This window comes from Elephantulus edwardii, unplaced genomic scaffold, assembly GCF_000299155.1.
Source record: "Elephantulus edwardii isolate Elephantulus edwardi_28Jun2011 unplaced genomic scaffold, EleEdw1.0 scaffold00143, whole genome shotgun sequence".
NCBI lineage: Eukaryota > Metazoa > Chordata > Mammalia > Macroscelidea > Macroscelididae > Elephantulus > Elephantulus edwardii.
In genome coordinates, this window is record NW_006399893.1 from 5120754 (window position 1) to 5139449 (window position 18696).

Genomic DNA, 18696 nt, shown 5'->3' on the forward strand with positions numbered 1-18696 from the left:
TTTAGCACTTTAGAGAAGGTTTTGACAGCAGCTTTTCTCAACGGGACACATCTTCTTTTGATATTTTACTTTTACTTGACTATGAGTGTTGAATGTGGATCCACGTAACACAAAGTTGTTAACAATTGAAGTTGTTAACAACTTCAATCTTTTCTCCATATTGTCTTTAGGTCAATTGGTGAGGACATTGTTTTCTTGATGCTGAGATACAACATATATTTGTCCCATACTTTGAACATGTTGCTATGCTAGGCTCTTCTTTGGAAAGGAGCACAGTGCTTGGAAAGATGACCAGTGAAGGAGAGGAGGAGTCCAACTAGACGATTGAAACAGTGCTGACTTCAGCAATGGACTCTAGTGTCAGAGACGATTAGGATGGTGCAGGTTAAGGCAGGGTTCCAGATGACTATTCATAAGGTCGCTTTAAGTCGTACTTGACTACAAGGCACAGAACATACACCACCAAGGAAGAGGGAACTCTAGTGTCGTAGTGATAATAAGCTGTTCTGTAATTCTAGAGGCACAAGGTTCAAATACACCAGAAGCGCTGCAGGAGTATTGGCAATCTCCTCCTACGCGATCTGCTGTCTCTAAAAACCTGCTAGAGGGCACACACACATCAAGCTGGAGACAGTGACACTGGATGTTTCAGTAACTAGACTTTTTTTAAGAATTGGAGTTGCTAACTTTTATTTTAGTGGGCCATCTGACAGCGTGAACTGTCCCTCCCACTACTTCAGCCCCCACGCTCTTCTTCCTTTGGTCTCTCGCCCCTCCCAGAAGACAAAACTTGGCTAAGCTCCATTCCGGGAGATGGTCCCGGAAGCAGACACGTGCCCCGCGTCGCGCGCGGCATGACGTCACCGGTGCGCGCCGCCCTTCGGGCGTGAGGCGGGACTGTGGGTCTGACAGGGCGGAGGCGGGGCGGGTTAGAGACGATCCCCGGGCCTAGGAGTCTCAGCTGTCGCTGTCCGAGGAATCGCCTCACTTCCCCAGGTCCTGTCCTTCGGGGCCCAGTCGAGCCGGGTGGCGTCAGCGGCCTAGCTCGGAGGGGCACCAGTGCCTCTAATACGGCGCCATGTCAGGCGCGGTGACAGCCCTGTAAGGCCGCGGCCGCGGAGCTGGGCGGCGGCGGGGCCCGGCCGGTTCTGCTCATGGTGCCGCCACGACGCCATCGCGGGGCAGTAAAGCCAGGTAGGGAGGATCCATGTCTCCCACCCGAGGCCGAGGTCCCATGGACTGCAGGGTTTCCCTCCTTGGTGGCAGTCGGGGTGCCCTGACCGAAATGGGGACCTTTCTTAGGGACGGGGTAGCTGCCAAGGCACCCGGAGCCGTGCTGACCTGAACGCTGTGGACACTGCTAGTCGGTGGTCCAGTGCACTCTCTGGGTCCCTGACCCTGTAAGAATGCTTTGCTGTCTAGTTAAAGAGGAAGAGGAGCCACTGTGGCAGCTGTTTCCTCCCCAGGCCCTCTCCTGTTTGGGTCTGAAATGCAGTGACAGGGTTAGGTGGGGGAGTGGTGAGGGTCAGTTGCCCTCCCAGAGTGAGGCGATTGCAGAGGTGCCTCAGGACCCACAACAAATTTCCTCGCTCTCAAGTAACCCACTCCCAAGAGAGGAGATAGAGACAGAAAAGACACCTTTAGACATAGGCTTGGTCTAGAGTCCTTCCTGGGTGAATCCTCTGCAGCCAGAAGCAGGCTGTGATCTCAGGACATTCTGTGAGGCCATTGCCCAGCAGCCGACTGTTGCTTAAACATATGGTTCATGCTTGCTTTTGCTATGTGTGTATGTACTTTTTTTTATTATTATTAAATTTTATTAGTTTCAATGAACATTCACAGGGATTCTGGGCTTTCACTCCTTCATTGCTGCACCATTCTCTCCACCCTCCTCCCCAGTTTGTTCTTCTTCCCCGCCATCCGAATGTCTGTTTTAACTGTCCAATTGCCTCGGTGCTTGTCAAAGTCAGTTCTGATTAATCTCCTTTGTCGGTGTGTCCTTTGCCATTCCCTATCACTCCTCCCTGAGAGAGACTTCACCCTGATTGTGTGTATGTACTTTTGAGATCCTAGTCTGAAATGTTGGGTGGATGTTGTTGTTGTTGTTATGTGCCTTCGAGTCGTCTGCGACTAGAATTTAGAACAAAGTCGCCTGTTGCAGTTAATACATTTTAATGGGTCCCCCCTTCCTTTATTTGACTTCAATTTGAAGATAATAAAAGAGTGTTGTAACTCTTATTTGAACCTGGCTGTTTTCACAAGCATTGTCCATTTTTTAGGTGGGCTGAGTTCTTCACCCCCTTTGAGACTCAGATTTGCCCAGTTTCCAGGCATTACTTTTGAAGACCTCAGAAAAGCCCTTAAAATCAGGTAAGTTGCAAACCATTTCTTTCCCATGTGGTTTTTTATCATAATTGCCACTTGTTTCTGTTACCAGATTTCTCTCTCATTTTTATAAGATTAGCTTTAAAAAAATAATTTCTGATTTGATCTGTATTTCTCTAAAAACCCAGACAACAGATGGTTTGTGTGTTTAACATGAACCACATCAATTCCCAGAGCAGTGGGTTCACACAGCGCAGGCGGATGGCTCTTGGGATTGTTATTCTCCTACTTGTTGATGTGATCTGGGTGGCTTCCTCGGAACTTACTTCGGTATGTAATTTTATTCTAGGGGTAGTCCTACATTGGAATAATAAGTATTAATGTTAAGTTTGAGTATCCAAGCCACTATTATGTCACACTAAGGAAAAGCAGTATTTTTAATATTGTGAAACTGTATTTTCTCTGATAATTAATTAGTGGCACAGAGCTGACACTTAAAGGATATTCCTTTTCTTGTTTCACACAGTTTTTGTGTATTTTTTAGAAAGAGTAATTAGAAACAGATACTTTATACCTAATTTTTTAACATTTCAAGGTTTTTCTATTGGTCATTTTAAAATGCAGTTCTTTTTTTATAGAAATGTTATTTTCTAGTGGAATATAGCAGTGGGATTTTCAAAACTTGGGCTAATTCTTAGTCAGTCCTTCAGACATAGCTCAAGATTTCCTCTGTTGGGGAAACTTCTCCATAATCTTCAAACTAATCTACCAACCTTTGATATTACCCTAACACCTTGAATGCCCCTATAATGCTAATTGGACACATTCCATGGTAATCTCCTCCCATGCAATTAACTGCTTATGAAAACCAGCTGGAGGGTCAGGTATGGATGTTTCCAACTCTATGCTATACAATGATAAACTAGAGTGCAAGCTCCTCAAGGGCAGGAAAGCCTATACAGGTCCCACTGCTTAGAAGGTTTTCAGTGAATGCTCAATAGGATATTTTGCAGATCTCTGCTTTTTGCTTAGGAATACTATACTTGTATACAGTATTCAGAAGTGAATATAAATTTTAATATAGTCTTTTTTGATCTTGTTCTTCAAATTAACATCTTACAAATTAAAAAAAATAATGTAATGGCCTTATATTTCTGGAGATAAGATTTTAAGTAAGATTTAAAGTCATCTCATATTTGTCTTTGTAATTTTTTTTCTCTATAGTATGTTTTCACTCAGTACAACAAACCATTCTTCAGCACCTTTGCAAAGACATCTATGTTTGTTCTATACCTCTTCGGTTTTATTATTTGGAAGCCATGGAGACAACAGTGTACAAGAGGATTTCGAGGAAAACATGCTGCTTTTGTAAGTTTAAGTAATTTTTTTTAAAAAAAATTATAAGTATTTGGTGGAGAAATTATATTTTTTCTGTTTTAAAATTTTATACTGATTAATTTACAAAGTTTGAATATGTTGTTTTTCACAAAAGGGAAATTATATTTTAAACTTTAAAGTTTAAAGATATATTAATCTCTTTAAAGATATTCAGATGTAAATTTAACTAAGTGCATGAAGTAGTATAAGAGACATAGATGCTTTTTTTAAAATTTTTTTCTCTACTAGTTCATTTACCCTTACCCCCCCTATCAAATTGTACAATCCAGTGATTAATCCCCTCTTCCCCCTGCACGTCCATATTCCTCTGCTTCCAGCCTTCCCCACCCCTCCTGGATTCTTATATTCATTTTACAATAATGGATTTTTACAATATTTATCCTTAGGGGACTGAGTTCGTTCACTCAGCATAATGCTCTCCAGTCCCTCCCAAGTTAGGTAATAATATACAAAGTTATTGCTCCTGTGTGCTGCGTAGTATTCCATTGTGTGAATGTAACATAATTTCTCAATCCATTAGTTTGTGGTTAGACATTCGGGCCCTTTCCATGTTCTTCGATGGTGAATAATGCTGCTATGAACATTGGTTTACAAATCTCAGTTTGTGCCTCAGTTCTCATATATCCTCAATGTATATTCCAAGTAATGGGTCATATTCTTCTGATCCACTTGTTATCAAATTCCTTAAGTGAAATGAAAAGAACATTATCACTTTCTCCGCTTTCTACAATCTTTGAGTCATTACCCAACTGGATATTATGGTTAGATATCATAGTGTCAACTTCTCATGGCATCTGTGAACAGCTGATTAAAACCCTTGCCTTGTCCTTTTTCATTCTTATAATCTCTGCCGTGATCAAGCCCATTATTGCATTATGTCCATCCATCTCCTTGAAGGTCTTCTTCTCTTTACCTACTATACTTTTGCAAGCATAATGCCTTTTTTTTCCTAAGGCTTGATACCTCCTGATAAATGCCAAAAAAATGTGACACAAGGTTTCACCATCGTTGCCTTCAAGGAGCACCTAGTATTCTCTTACTTCAAGATAGACTTGTTTGGATTTTTGGTCATCCATGGGATAGTCAATGCACTTCACTAACAATTCAAAGACATTCATTCTTTAGTTTTCGTTACTCATTGTCCAACTTATAGAAGCATGGAAAATAATTTAAAATACTGTGGTTTGAGTCAGGTGCACGTGAGTGTTTAAATTGACATACTTGCTCTTCAGCACTTCAGAAATCTTCCTGACAGCAAAGTAACCCAAAGCAACAGGTCTTTTGATCTTTTTTTTTTTTGACTGCTGTTACCATAGTTGTTGGTTGGGATCTAATCAAAATGAAATAATTTTTTACTAACTGAAACCTTGATAATAGGAAGAAAGACTATTTTCTCCCTAAATTTTATTTATCTTATTGTAGAGAATATATACAGTAAAATGTACCCTAGTTCACTAGTTTCTGCATATTCTAGTGGCATTGATCATATTTTTTGAGTTGTACAACTTTTTTTTTAGTTGCACAACCATTTTCACCCCCCCTTTTAAGCTGTTTCTTTCCCATAACCTAAATTCATTACCTCCTAAGGCTCCTGTCTAATCTGTGAAGTTACTTTTGTCACTTTGATCCCGTGCAGATAGTTGGGTTTTTTCCTCTCTGCAAGGGCTTTATTCGTACAAATTTGGCTTTGTAACATTAGTTATAATTCTTTAATGTAATTAATTATAGTATCTCCTCAAGTCCTTGTTGTATATTGCATTTTCCTTCACTCAATTTATCTATTAGTTTTTGCTCCCTTCTCTTTTCTGTTAACCCTCCAAGATTGATTATATCTGTGTTAAACTCTTCCTTTAGGGAGCTCTGGTGGCCTAGAGGTAAGAATCTTAGCTGCAATCCCTAAGGTACACAGTTTGATCTGCCAGCTGCTAGAGGGGGCGGAGAAGGCTAGGCTATCTTATCTCCTCCCATGTAATTGTTTTCCACTCATAGCGACCCTATGCACAACAGCCCTAAACCCTGCTCTATCCTGCGCCAACCACCAACTGCACTGCCTCTGACACACCCATCCCGATTACCCCAGTCACTGAATCAATCCATCTCATAGAGGGTCTTCCCCTCCTGCAATTAGTGCCTCTGAAAACCCTCTGGAAGGTCAACTGTGGGTCAGTTCCAACTTAAAATTACACAACAACAACATACTTGAGCTTTTGTTACTGACTTAGGCCACTAAGCACATTTTAGATCCAACCATATTGTGTAGTATTATACAACTTTTAGGGTGTTTTTCATATGATACTCCATTGTGTGAAAGCATCCAGTTTCTTTAGGCATTTATTCATTGATGGACATGAATGTTGGGTTGTACCTCTTCTGTCTTTGGTATGTATACATAATAATAGGATTGGCTGCATCAGATGATATTTCTTTTCCCAATTTTCTAAGGAAATACCAGACTGCTTTCCAGGTTGGTTGCATGCTTTTATATACCAACCAGCAGTATATGAGAGTTCTAATCTCTCTATACCCTTACCAGCATGTGCTGTTAGATTTATTATTAAACATTACTATTTTTGCTATGATAAGATGGTATCTCCTCTTTGGAGAAGAATATCATGCTTGAAAGGATTAAGGGTCAACACAGGAGAGAAAGACCCCAGATGTGATAGATTGACACAATAACTGGGGTTATGGGTGTCGGTGTGTCAGAGACAGTGAGATTGGCTCAGGATAGGGCAGTTTTCAGAGCTGTTGTACACAGTGTCACTTTGAATCACAGATGACTAGATGGCACACAACAACAGTAGAATAGTTATCTTGAGCATTTCTTTCTCTCTCTCTTTTTTAAAATTCTTATTGTGTATTATCAAATTGGATCTGACTGGTACAAAAGGAGATTGCCCCTCCTTCTCCAGTGGAACATCTGGTGTATTTGAACCACATGTCTTCAAGATTATACTGCAGCTTCTTGCACTAGGCCACCAAAGCTCCCTATCTTGAGAATTTATTTATGTGTTTGTTGACTATCAGAATGTCTGTGGTGAAGTGTCTGTGCAAGTCTTCTGCCCATTTTGTAATTGAGTTGCTTGTATTTTCTTGTTGAAGAATTGATGAATTTTAGAGATAAGTCTCTTGTCAGATGTGCCATTCATTTCTAAGTATTTTGTCCCAGTTTGTAGATTCTCTTTTTACTATTTTGGAGATTTTACTCTTGTGTTGTTAGGTACCATTGAGAAGAGTACAACCCATGGTAACTCTCTGAACAACAGATCTGAACCCTCGCCTATCCTATGCCATCCTCACACTTTCTGACACCATAGAGCCCATTGTGACAGTTACTCTGTTGATCCATTTGGTCGAGGGTCTTCCTCTCCTTTGTCAACCCTCTGGCTTTCTGAGCATCATGTCTCTCTCCAAGTATTAGCCCCTCCTTGCAACATGCCTAAAGTATGTGAGCCAAAGCTTTATCATTTTTGCCTCCAGAGGCTGTACTTTCTCTTTAAATTTTAGAAAGTCACTTTTATCTAGTTTATCCTTTGTTACTTGGATGTCAGATTTTATATTCTCCTTAGCCATACTTAATGTTTGCTGCAATATTGTTTCAGTTTTTTTCTACTATTTTATTTTATTTTAGTTTTTAATTTTATGCCAAGGTCCTTGAATTAGGGTTTTTTTTGTTTGTTTGGCAAGAGCCTATGGTGATGAAGGAAGAAGTTCAGGCTGCTTTGAAGGAAATGGCAAAAAATAAGGCCCCAGGAATAGATGGTATACCAGTTGACATATTTCAGCTTACAGATGCTGCCCTGGACGTGCTCATCAAGTTGTGCCAAGAAATCTGGAGAACAACCACTTGGCCAACTGACTGGAAGAGATCTATATTTCTTCCCATTCCAAAGAAAGGTGACCCAACAGAATGTGGAAACTGTAGAACAATATCATTGATTTCACATGCAAACAAGATTCTACTGAAGATTTTCCAAAAACGACTGGAACAGCACATCAGCAGAGAACTGCCAGAAGTCCAGCCTGGGTTTACAAGGGATCATGGTACTAGGGATATTGTACCTAATGTTAGATGGATCTTAGCTGAAAGCAGGGAATACCTGAGGAATGTATATCTGTGTTTCATTGACTGTGAGAAAGCATTTGACTGTGTGGATCATAACATAACTCTGAGAAGAATAGGAATCCCAGAACACTTGATCATGCTAATGAGAAACCTATACTTGGACCAAGAGGCAGTCGTCAAAACAGAGCAAGGAAACACTGCATTGTTCAAAAGTGGGAAGGGAGTATGCCAGGGATGTGTCCTGTCTCCATATCTTTTGAACCAGTATGCAGAACAGATTATCCGGGAGGCTGGACTCTATGAGGAGAAATGTGGAGTCAAGATTGGTGGAAGAGCTATTAACAATCTGCGTTATGCAGATGACACAAGCCTGCTTGCTGAAACTGTGGAGGATCTCACGCACTTGCTGCAGAGGGTCAAGGACTGCAGCCTCCAATATGGATTGAGGCTCAATGTCAAGAAGACAAAGATTCTCACCACTGGACAAATTGGCCACATCAGGATGGATGATGAAGAGGTTGAGATTGTTCACAGCTTTAGTTTGCTTGGCTCCACAGTTAACACTCTTGGCACCAGTAGCCAGGAAATTAAAAGGTTGTATTACCATGGGAAAATCTGCTGTTAGGGACCTCTCCAAAGTACTGAAGAGCAATGATGTCTTTCTGGAGTCTAAGGTGGGTCTGATACAGGCCATGGTCTTTTCTATCACTTGTTATGCATCAGAGAGTTGGACAATGATGAAGATAGGAGGAGAATTGATGCCTTTGAGCTGTGGTGCTGGAGAAGAGTATTGAGAATAACATGGACTGCTAGGAAAACAAACAGGTTTGTCCTGGAATGGGTTAAACCGGGTGGCTCCTTGGAGGCAAGGATTCTGAGGCTCCGTCTAACATACTTTGGACATGTTGTAAGGAGAGACCGGTCCTTGGAGAAGGACATCATGCTGGGGAGGGTGGAGGGACAGCGCAGGAGGGGAAGGCCCTCTGTGAGGTGGATTGATTCAGTGACTGGGGTAATCTGGATGGTACTTCAGAGATAGTGCGATTGGCACAGAACAGAGCAGAGTTTAGGGCTGTTGTACATAGGGTCACTATGAGTCACAAGCGACTCGATGGCACATAACAACAAAATTACAGTATGGATCTTGTTTCTTTTTTTTGCAAATTGTTATCCAGTTTTACAAGTGGTATTTGTTGAAAAGATGATTTTGTCTTCACTTAATAAACTTCTTCTCTTGGTCAAAGATCAGTTGACCATAGGATGGGTTTATTTCTGAGTTCTCGGTTCCATTACAGTGGTCTACGTGCCTCTTTTTCTACCAGTAGCAAGCTCCTTTGATTACTGTGAGTGCTTATGCCCATGGTAGGCCTTTTCATTCTTTTCTTTTTACTCATTAAACTCAGCTTTTCAGTGTGATGGCTTCTAAGGATATTTTTGGCTTGTTGTTGTTATGTACTATCAAGTTGCTTGTGACTCATAGCGACCCTCTGTACAGCAGCCCTTAACTCTGCTCTGTCCTGTGCCAGTAGCACCATATCTGACACACCCATCCTGATTACCCCAGTCACTGAATCAGTCCACATCATAGAGGGCCTTCTCCTTCTGCACCGTCCCTCCACCCTCCCAATCATGATGTCCCTCCCCGACGACCAGTCCCTCCTTACAATATGTCCAAAATATGTCAGACGATGCCTCAGGATCCTTGCCTCCAAGGAGCAGCCTGATTTAACCCTCTCCAGGATGAATCTGTTTGTTTTCTTAGCAGTTATGGTACCCTCAATACTCTTCGCCAGCACCACAGCTCAAAGGCATCAATTCTCTTTCTATCCTCCCTAGTCATTGTCCAACTCTCTGATGCATAACAAGTGATTGCAAAGATCATGGCCTGTATCAGGTGTACCTTAGTCTCCAGAGAGACACCATTGCTCTTCAGCACTTTGGAGAGGTCCCTAACAGTGGACTTTACCATCACAGTACGTCTTTTAATTTCCTGGCTGATGGTGCCAAGAATGTTGACTGTGAAGCCAAGCAAACTAAAGCTGTGAACAATCTCAGGTCTCTTCACCATCCATCCTGATGTGGCCAATTGGTCCAGTGGCAAGAATCTTTGTATTCTTGATATTGAACCTCAGTCAATATTGAAGGCCGCAATCCTTGACCCTCTGCAGCAAGCGCTTCAGATCCTTCTCAGTTTCAGCAAGCAGGATTGTGTCATCTGCATAATGCAGATTGTTGATAGCTCTTCCACCAATCTTGACTCCACATTTCTCCTCATAGAGCCCAGCCTCCCGGATAATCTGTTCTGCATATAGGTTGATAAGGTATGGAGACAGGACATATCCCTGGCGTAAACCCTTCCTAATTTTTAGCCATGCAGTGTTTCCTTGCTCTGTTCTGACGACTACCTCTTGGTCCAAGTATAGGTTTCTCATTAGCATGATCAAGTGTTCTGGGATTCCTATTCGTCTCAGAGTCAGCTTGTCATGTCAGAGTCAGTTTGTTATGATCCACAGAGTCAAATGCCTTTACATAATCAATGAAACACAGATAGACATTCCTCAGGTATTCCCTGCTTTCAGCCAAGATCCATCTAACATTAGCTACAATATCTCTAGTACCATGATTAAAAATGATATCAGGACAGTAATTCTTGGGTTTTATCAGTCTTCAATGATTCTGACTCCAGAAAGTTTAGACTCTATGAGAATTTGAAATTTTGTTTTACTTTTTCACCCTTTTTATCAGGATCTTCCCATGGTATATTTGATAAGAATGCTCATTAATGTTTCCCAGTACCATCGAGGTTTTCTAGTCCATGGCAAAAGAGACAGTTGTTCCTGGAGGTAATTAGCATTACATATACTTCTTCTACTGCTGACACTTCTTATTATTCTCTTGCTTCCAGTGAATAGAGACCCATTTTGCCTGAGACGGCCACTTTTTATAATGCCAGACTCTGTACTTTACACTATGAGTTAGAGTAGAAAAACACTGACCATGTCCTATAGAATCATGACCCAAAATCTCCCAACCAAGGAACCAAATCCCATCAGATGTGTGACTGTATATTCGCAGCTGCTGCAGCTAGCATTTTTTTGGTCACTGTTTAATGTTTTTAGCACACAAATTTAACCAATTTATACAACTTATTGACCGCAATTATAGTGATTAGTTGAGCAACCCTGTCCTTAGTCAACTTAGTATTTTTCATTACTGTAACTAATCTCCCTACTTCCCACTTTGATAACCATTAAAAAACTGGTTTTCTAGACATTGAAAATTTCTTGTCTTTTATATATAAGAAGTACTTTTTCACTTAGGGTAATATCTTCAGGCTCCATCCACACATGTATCAAGAATTCATTTCTTCCACTGGCTGAGTAATATTTCACTGTATTGTGTGTGTCACGTTTTGTTTATTCATTCCTTCATTAATGGACATTAGTTGTTTCCACCTTTTGCCTACTGTGAATTGTACTGCAGTGAACATTGGTGTACTAGTTCAGTCTCTGCTTTCAAGTTTTTGGTGTATTAGAAATATTTATGTATGGGAATGGAATTCCTAGGTTATATAATTCTTCAATTTTTACTTTTTTGTTCAATTTTTAGTTCAATTTTTGAGTCTTTTTCCCTAATAGCGATGACATTTGCCTTCCTTCCAGCATTGGGAAAGAATGAAAATTTCCCTTCATTAATGATAACACTTGTTATTTTCAAGGTGTTTGTTTTTTCCCCCTCTTAGCTGTTCTAGTAGGAGTGTGATTGTATGTCATTGTATTTTTGAATTGCACTTCTGTGGTGCATACTGATGCTGAGCATCTTTTTGTGTGCTTGGTGACTATTTGAACATCCTTCTTTGTGAACTTTCTAGACATGTCCTTCACCAATTTTATGATTGGGTTGTTGTTGCTAGGTGCTGTCAAGTTGTAGATGACTCAGCCACCCTAAGAACATACGACCTGAACACTTGAATAACTTTCATAGTTTCTCCACATTCATAGAGTTTCTGGAGGCAAGCTATTTTGGAAGTGGATGCCCCTCCAAATTTTAGAAATATCTTCTTGCTTACCTCAGTTTTTGAGAATCACATGGTATGTGCTTTGTTTAAGGTCTCATTAATCACATACCTATAAAACAACTAAATCTCAGGTTAGCTACCATTCTTAAGTTTTAGTGAACCTGTAAAGTGTATCATTGTGTGAAAGAATTATTTACTATACTTGTGGTGGTGGCAGTTGTTGTTGTTATGTGCCATAGAGTTGCCTGCAACTCATAGCGACCCTATGTACAATAGCCCTAAGCCCTGCTATATCCCTTGCCAATCTTATTATCTCTGACACAATGTTCCCCATTACCCCATGACTAAATCATCCTATCTCATTGAGGGTCTCCCTCTCCTGTGCTGTTCTCCACCCTCACAAGCATAATATCCCTCTCCAAGGACTGATCCCACCTTGCAACATGTCTAAAGTATGTCAGATGAAGCCTCAGAATCCTTGCTTCCAAGGAGCAGCCTGGCTTCACCCTCTTCCAGAACGAACTTGTTTGTTCACCTAGCAGTCCATGATATATTCAGTACTCTACTCCAGCACCACAGCTCAAAGGCATCAACTCTCTTTCTATCATCCCTAGTCATTGTCCAGCTCTCTGACGCATAGCAAGTAATTGCAAAGACCATGGCCTTTATCAGGTGCACCTTAGTCTCCAGACTGACATCGTTGCTCTTCAGTACTTTGGAGAAGTCTCTGATAGCAGACATTTCTAATGCAACTTGTCTTTTAAATTTCGTGGCTGCTAGTACCAAGAGTGTTGATTGTAGAGCCAAGCAAACTGAAGCTGTCAACAATCACATTCTCTTCACCATCTATTATGATGCTGCCAAATGGACTAGTGGTGAGAATATTTATTTCCTTCATGTGGAGCTTCAATACGTATTGAAGGCTGCAGTCCTTGACCTTCTGCAGCAAGCACTTCAGATCCTTCTCAGTTTCAGCAAACAGGGTTGAGTCTTCTGCATAACATAGGCTGTTGATAGGAGTACCTCCAGTCTTGATGCCACATTCATAGTGCTCAGCCTCCTGGATAATCTATTCCGTATATTGAATGAAAAGATATGGAGATTGGACACATCATTTATGCACACTCTTCCCAATTTTGAACCATGCAATGTTTCCTTGCTCTGCTTTGAGGACTGCCTACTGGTCCAAGTATAGGTTTTGCATAAGCACAATTCAGTATTCTAGGATTCCCATTCTTCTCAGAGTCAGACACAGTTTGTTGTGATCCACACAGTCAAATGCTTTTGAATAGTCAATGAAACTTTGATTGACATTCCTCTGGTACTCTCTGCTTTCAACCAAGATCTATCTGACATTAGCTATAGTGTCCCTATTTCCACGGCCTCTTTTAAATCTAGCCTGCACTTCAGGCAGTTTTCTGTTGATAAGTTGTTCCAGTCATTTTTGGATAATCTTCAGCAGAATCTTGCTTGCATGTGATTTCAGTGATACTGTTCAATAATTTCTACGTTCTGTCAAATCAATGGAAACAAATACAGATCTCTTCCAGTGAGTTGACCAGGTGGTTTTCCTCCAGATTTCTTGGCACAACTTGGCGAGCACATCCAGGACAGCATCTGTTTGTTGAAATATGTCAATCAGTATCCCATCAATTCCTGGAGTCTTGTTTTTTGCCGTTTCTTTTAGAGCAGCTTGAATTTCTTCCTTCAATCACCACAGGCTCTTGCTCATACATTGTTTCATGGAATTCATCTGTGTCCACAAATTCCTTTGGTGCAATGACTCTGTATACTCTTTCTGTCTTCTTTTAATACTTCCTGGACCATTTAATATTCTGCCCAAAGCATCCTTAACTATTTCAACTTGAGGTTTCCTTAAGTATTGCAACTTGAGGTTTGCATTTGTTCTTCAGGTCCTTGAGCTTAAGAAATGTTGAGCGTGTTCGGCCCTTTTGATTTTCTGACTCCAGCTCCTTGCACATTTCGTTGTAATACTTTACTTTATCTTCCTGCGCTGTCCTCTGGAATCTACTGTTTCACTCCTTAATGTCTTGCCCTTTGCTTAAGCTTCTTGGCAATCCTGTGCAGTATTTAGAGTTCCTTCTGATATCCATCTTAGTCTTTTCTTCCTCCTCTGTCTTTGTAATGACTTTTGTATTCTTCCTGGGTAATATTCTAGATATCCTCTCACAGCTCATCTGGTCTTTGCTCATTAATGTCCAAGGCATCAAACATATCCCTGAGATTGTTTTAAATTCATATGAGATAGACTCAAGGTCAAATTTTAGTTCCTGTGGACTTGATTCAATTTTCCTCAGCTTCAGCTTGAACTTGCATATGAGTCAGTTAATGGTCTGTTACACAATCAGCACCTGGCCTAGTTTTCACAGCTGATATTGAGCTTCTCTAGTGATTCTTTCCAAAGAGGTAATTGATCTGATTCCAATGCATACCATTAGGTGAAATCCATGTGTATAGCCTGTGTTTATGTCTCAACTAAGAATTCTCAACTAATTTGCCAAGACCCAGCTGTTATATATGGATTCATATGGAATTTCAAATCAACTCATGTCAGTACACAAGATCTCTAGTAGGAACATTTGTAAAGAGTCCAAATTAATGAACACTGTGAGGACTGGCCTGCATATCTGCACGTCCTAATGACACTCAAATTGTTCTTTGATCATTTGTCATTTAAAAAACAAAACCACCTCACACTTTCTAGTACTTAGATGTTGTTGGTGTTATTTATATTTTTTACTATAGTTGAAATTTTACATGTATATATGTTTATAAGATTCTTGTTAGATTTACGGTTTCTAAAGATAGTTTTAAAACTATTATTCTGAATACTAAAATGAAAATAACATTTTTAGGCTTTGTCTCAGATATATATAATAAAATTATGTTCTTTTTGGATGTACCAATCCTCTTATTCACAGTGTAAAAAGTCATGGTGTACACAGTGATGTTATTTTCTTATAGAAATAGAAAATTTGAATGTTTGGGGTGAAGCCCAGAAATGTGCATGTACTTGCATACATAAATTTAACTGGGGAGAAATATAAATACACATATACATGTTTTACTTTGCAGAAGTAGAATATATCATATGTATATAAATATGTGCACATTGTAGATACAGTGTGATGGATCATTTTATGTGGCCTTTCTCACCATACTTTTATAATTACCAGGGAATGATTGGGTGCAAATAAGGTGCTTATGGCTCAGTAAGGGATTGGACAGCTTGCTAGTACTGCTAGTAAGATAGATGGTACCTTTATAGGGTTGGGGCCATGCAAATAAGGTAAATGAAACTCTACTCGGGGGATGGATCAATTTTCTGCCTTGATTGACTTATCAGAGACATAGTATTAAAAGGGGGGAACCAAACAACCTCCAGGAGGAGCTAAAAATAGACTATATCCCTTGGACTGAGTGTTCCTGCACTGACAATTTAGAGCTGAGAGAATGAAAATAACTGACAGTGGAAATTTCACAAGAAAGTAAGAAGCAGCAGCAAATACAACAAATAACTGTTAGCGCACACCCGGGAGACTGGCAGAGGTTTACCCACATACGTGTGAGCAAGTTTATTGTCTACAAGAAGGCTTGCTGATGGAGTAAGGTGACTCTGGATGTGGCTAAAGAACTTTGTAACAGTTGCCCAAGCAGAACAAAGGTCAGACCTAAGAGGACTGAGGACCCAGAGCTGAAGGGTCAAGGTCCAGGAAGACACCTGCTTGTGGGTGTGACTAAGAAGATCTCCTAATCAAAGATCTGTATTCTGTGAGTCATTCTTGATCCAGAGTTATACCCTGTTACTCCCCTGAAAAACTCCATATTTGTGAATACAGTCTGTGAGTTCTCTGTGGGCATTGCAAAGAATTACTAAGTCCAGGAGGGAAGAGGGGTGTGCCCTGGACAGGACAGTTAGAGTTAGAATTGGTGAAAAAGTTGAAGAGAGCGTGTGTATCCAACCTCTCTGACTCATAGGACTCAACTGTGGGATGATGTTAACAGTGATTTTCTCTTCTCCTTGTGATGTTAGATGTCAGATACTCCTCCCCATGCCACATTTACAGTAGAAAATTTAGAAAATATAGAAAAAAAACCCAAAAGAAATCTATGTGATTCTAGCATTTTGGGAATATCCATGGACAATATTTTGGCATTTCCTGCCATTTTTTTGCATTTATGCATTTGTATTTTAGTTTTAACAAAAGTATATTTGTAAACATAATGTATACAAATTTCGTATGCAAACCAATATAAAATTTAAAAAAATTTGACTTTAAAAAGAAAAAATGCATTTTAATGTTATGTTTTGTATTGAAACCTGCTTTTTGGATATTAATAATAGTACATCACAAGAAACATCCTTTTATTTATATATGATAATATAATATGAAAAATCAGTAATAGTGTATAATTAAAACCTTTTTATGTAATTTAGTATTATTGTTGGTTTTGTTATGTGCTATCGTGTCAGAACCAGCTGACCCTTCAGCAGGTTTTTAGAGGCAGGTAATTGCATGGGAGAAGATTGCCCTTGTCTGGTGGAGCAGGTGGTGGATTAGAACTGAATTCTTTCAGGACTGCATCATAGCTCCTTACCACTATGCCATGTTACTATTTTTTTGGGGGGGGGGTGGGTCCCCATCAGATGAATGATGTGTCATGTAAGATATAAGGGAGGCACATGTCAAACAAAGCATGAATACCCAGTCATCACATTTAAGAACCAAAAAAGGATCTATTTTATTTTTTTTGTGGTATCATTAAGTGCCATCAAGTTCACTGTGACTCATAGTGACCCTGTGAACAAGGTATCTGAACCTTGTCCTATCCTGCCCATCCTCAAGGTCTCTGATATGCTCAATCTCATTGTTACAGGGACTATGTCAATCCATTTTGTTGAAGGTCTTATTTATTTCTCTGACCCTCCACCTTTCCCAGCATGTCTGTTTACAAGGACTAGCCTCTCCTGACAATATTAGCAAAGTATCACTATACAGGATTTCACCATTAACTCTAAGAAGCACTCTGGTTGCACTTCCTCCAAGACAGACCTGTTGTTCTTTTGGCAGTCCATGGAATGTTCCGTACTGTGCGTCAGCATTGCAATTCAAGGCACTGACTTTTCTGTCTTCTTTATTCATCGTCCAACATTTAGATGCAGAACAAATAATTGGAAAGCCATTGCTTGGATCAGATGCACCTTTAAAATAATATCTTTGCTCTTCAGCACTTTGCAGAGGTTCTTGACAGCACATTTTCTTACGGCAACATGTCTTTGGATTTCTTGACTGCTGTTACCCTTGGTGTTGATTGTGATCCACGTAATATTAAATAGTTCACAACTTCGTTGGTTTGTTTTTTTTCCCCCACCATCTATTATGATGTCAGTCTGGAGATTAATGTGCACCTGATACAGGTCATGGTCTTTGCAATCATATGCTATACATCAGAGAGCTAGACAATGACTAGGGGTGATAGGAGAATTCATGCCTTTGAGCTGTGGTATTGGAAAAGAATATTGAATATACCATGGACTGCCGAGAAACAAACAGGTTCATCCTGGAGAGGGTGAAACCAGGCTGCTCCTTGGAGGCAAGGATTCTGAAGCTTCGTCTGATATGCTTTGTACATGTTGCAAGGAGGGACCAGTCCTTGGAGAGGGACCTCATGCTTGGGAGGGTGGAGGGACAGCGCAGAAGAGGAAGACCCTCTATGAGATGGATTGAGTCAGTTACTGGGGTAATGGGGTAGGTGTGTGTCAGAAACAGTGAGATTGGGACAGGATTGAGCAGCATTTAGGGTTGTTGTACACAGAGTTGCAGTCAACTCGATGACATATAACAACAACATCATAATGTTGTCTTGGTCCAATGGTGAGGATTTTGGTTTTGCTTGCATGTGATATTAATAATATTGTGTGCCTACAACCAGGAGAAGATAAAATAGATGAATGGGATCTTCTAAGAATCAAATTCCTATGCACATCCAAAAACTTCTCCAACAGGGTAAAAAGGGAAGCCACAGACTGGAAAAAAGTATTTGGTAATGATATATCAGATAAGGGACTTATATGCAGAATTTATAAAATACTTGAGCACCACGACAAGATAAAGGTCAAATAATCCAATAGAAAAATGGGCACAGGATATGAACAGAAACTTGACTGAAGAAGACATTCAGATGGCTAACAAGCACATGAAGAAATGTTCAAAATCCCTATCTCTAAGAGAGATGCAAATTAAAACAACTATGAGGTATCATCTCACCCCAGACAGAATAGCAAAATTTAACAGAACAGCAAGCAACAAATGCTGGCGAGATTGTGGAGAAACTGGAACCCTTTTTCTCTGTTGGTGGGAGTGTAAAATGGTGCAACCACTGTGGAAGGCGCTTTCTCAAAAACTTGCAAATAGAGATAGCATTTGACCCAGCAATCCCACTACTGGAAATATACTCCAAAGAGATCATAACTGACATCCAAGCAGATATGTGAGCACCCTTGTTTATTGTGGCTTTGTTCACAATAGCAAGGAGTTGGAAACAACCTAAGTGCCCATCAACAAACGAATGGATAGAGAAGCGGTGGTATATTCACACAGTGGAATACTATGCAGCATTGAAAAACAAGGAACTCATGCAATATTATTCAAAATGGGTGACTCTGGAGGACATTATGCTGAGTGAAGGACAAATACTGCATGGTGTCACTGTTGTAAAACAGGACTGACCTTGGGGTTGGGGAGAGACTGAGAAAGATGGGTTCAATAATGTATACTGCATTGAAACAGGTGAGGGAAAAAACTTTAAAAGGGATATGTGTTTAGGTATTTTTGTCATGACAGAAGTCTAGAGTGAAGGCTACATG

The 18696-nt window shown here is 40.2% G+C and overlaps 1 protein-coding gene across 1 annotated transcript in view; it reads left to right on the plus strand.

Moving 5' to 3' along the window:
* The first annotated feature begins 1001 nt into the window (after positions 1–1001).
* SLC35F5 (solute carrier family 35, member F5) overlaps positions 1002–18696 on the plus strand; it is an 83664-nt gene continuing 65969 nt past the window's right edge. The window contains exons 1-4 of the mRNA XM_006894451.1: positions 1002–1194; positions 2280–2370; positions 2514–2655; positions 3550–3693. Of these exons, the coding sequence (XP_006894513.1) occupies positions 1155–1194; positions 2280–2370; positions 2514–2655; positions 3550–3693 (417 nt within the window). The 5' untranslated portion in view covers positions 1002–1154. The remainder of the gene's footprint in view (positions 1195–2279; positions 2371–2513; positions 2656–3549; positions 3694–18696) is intronic.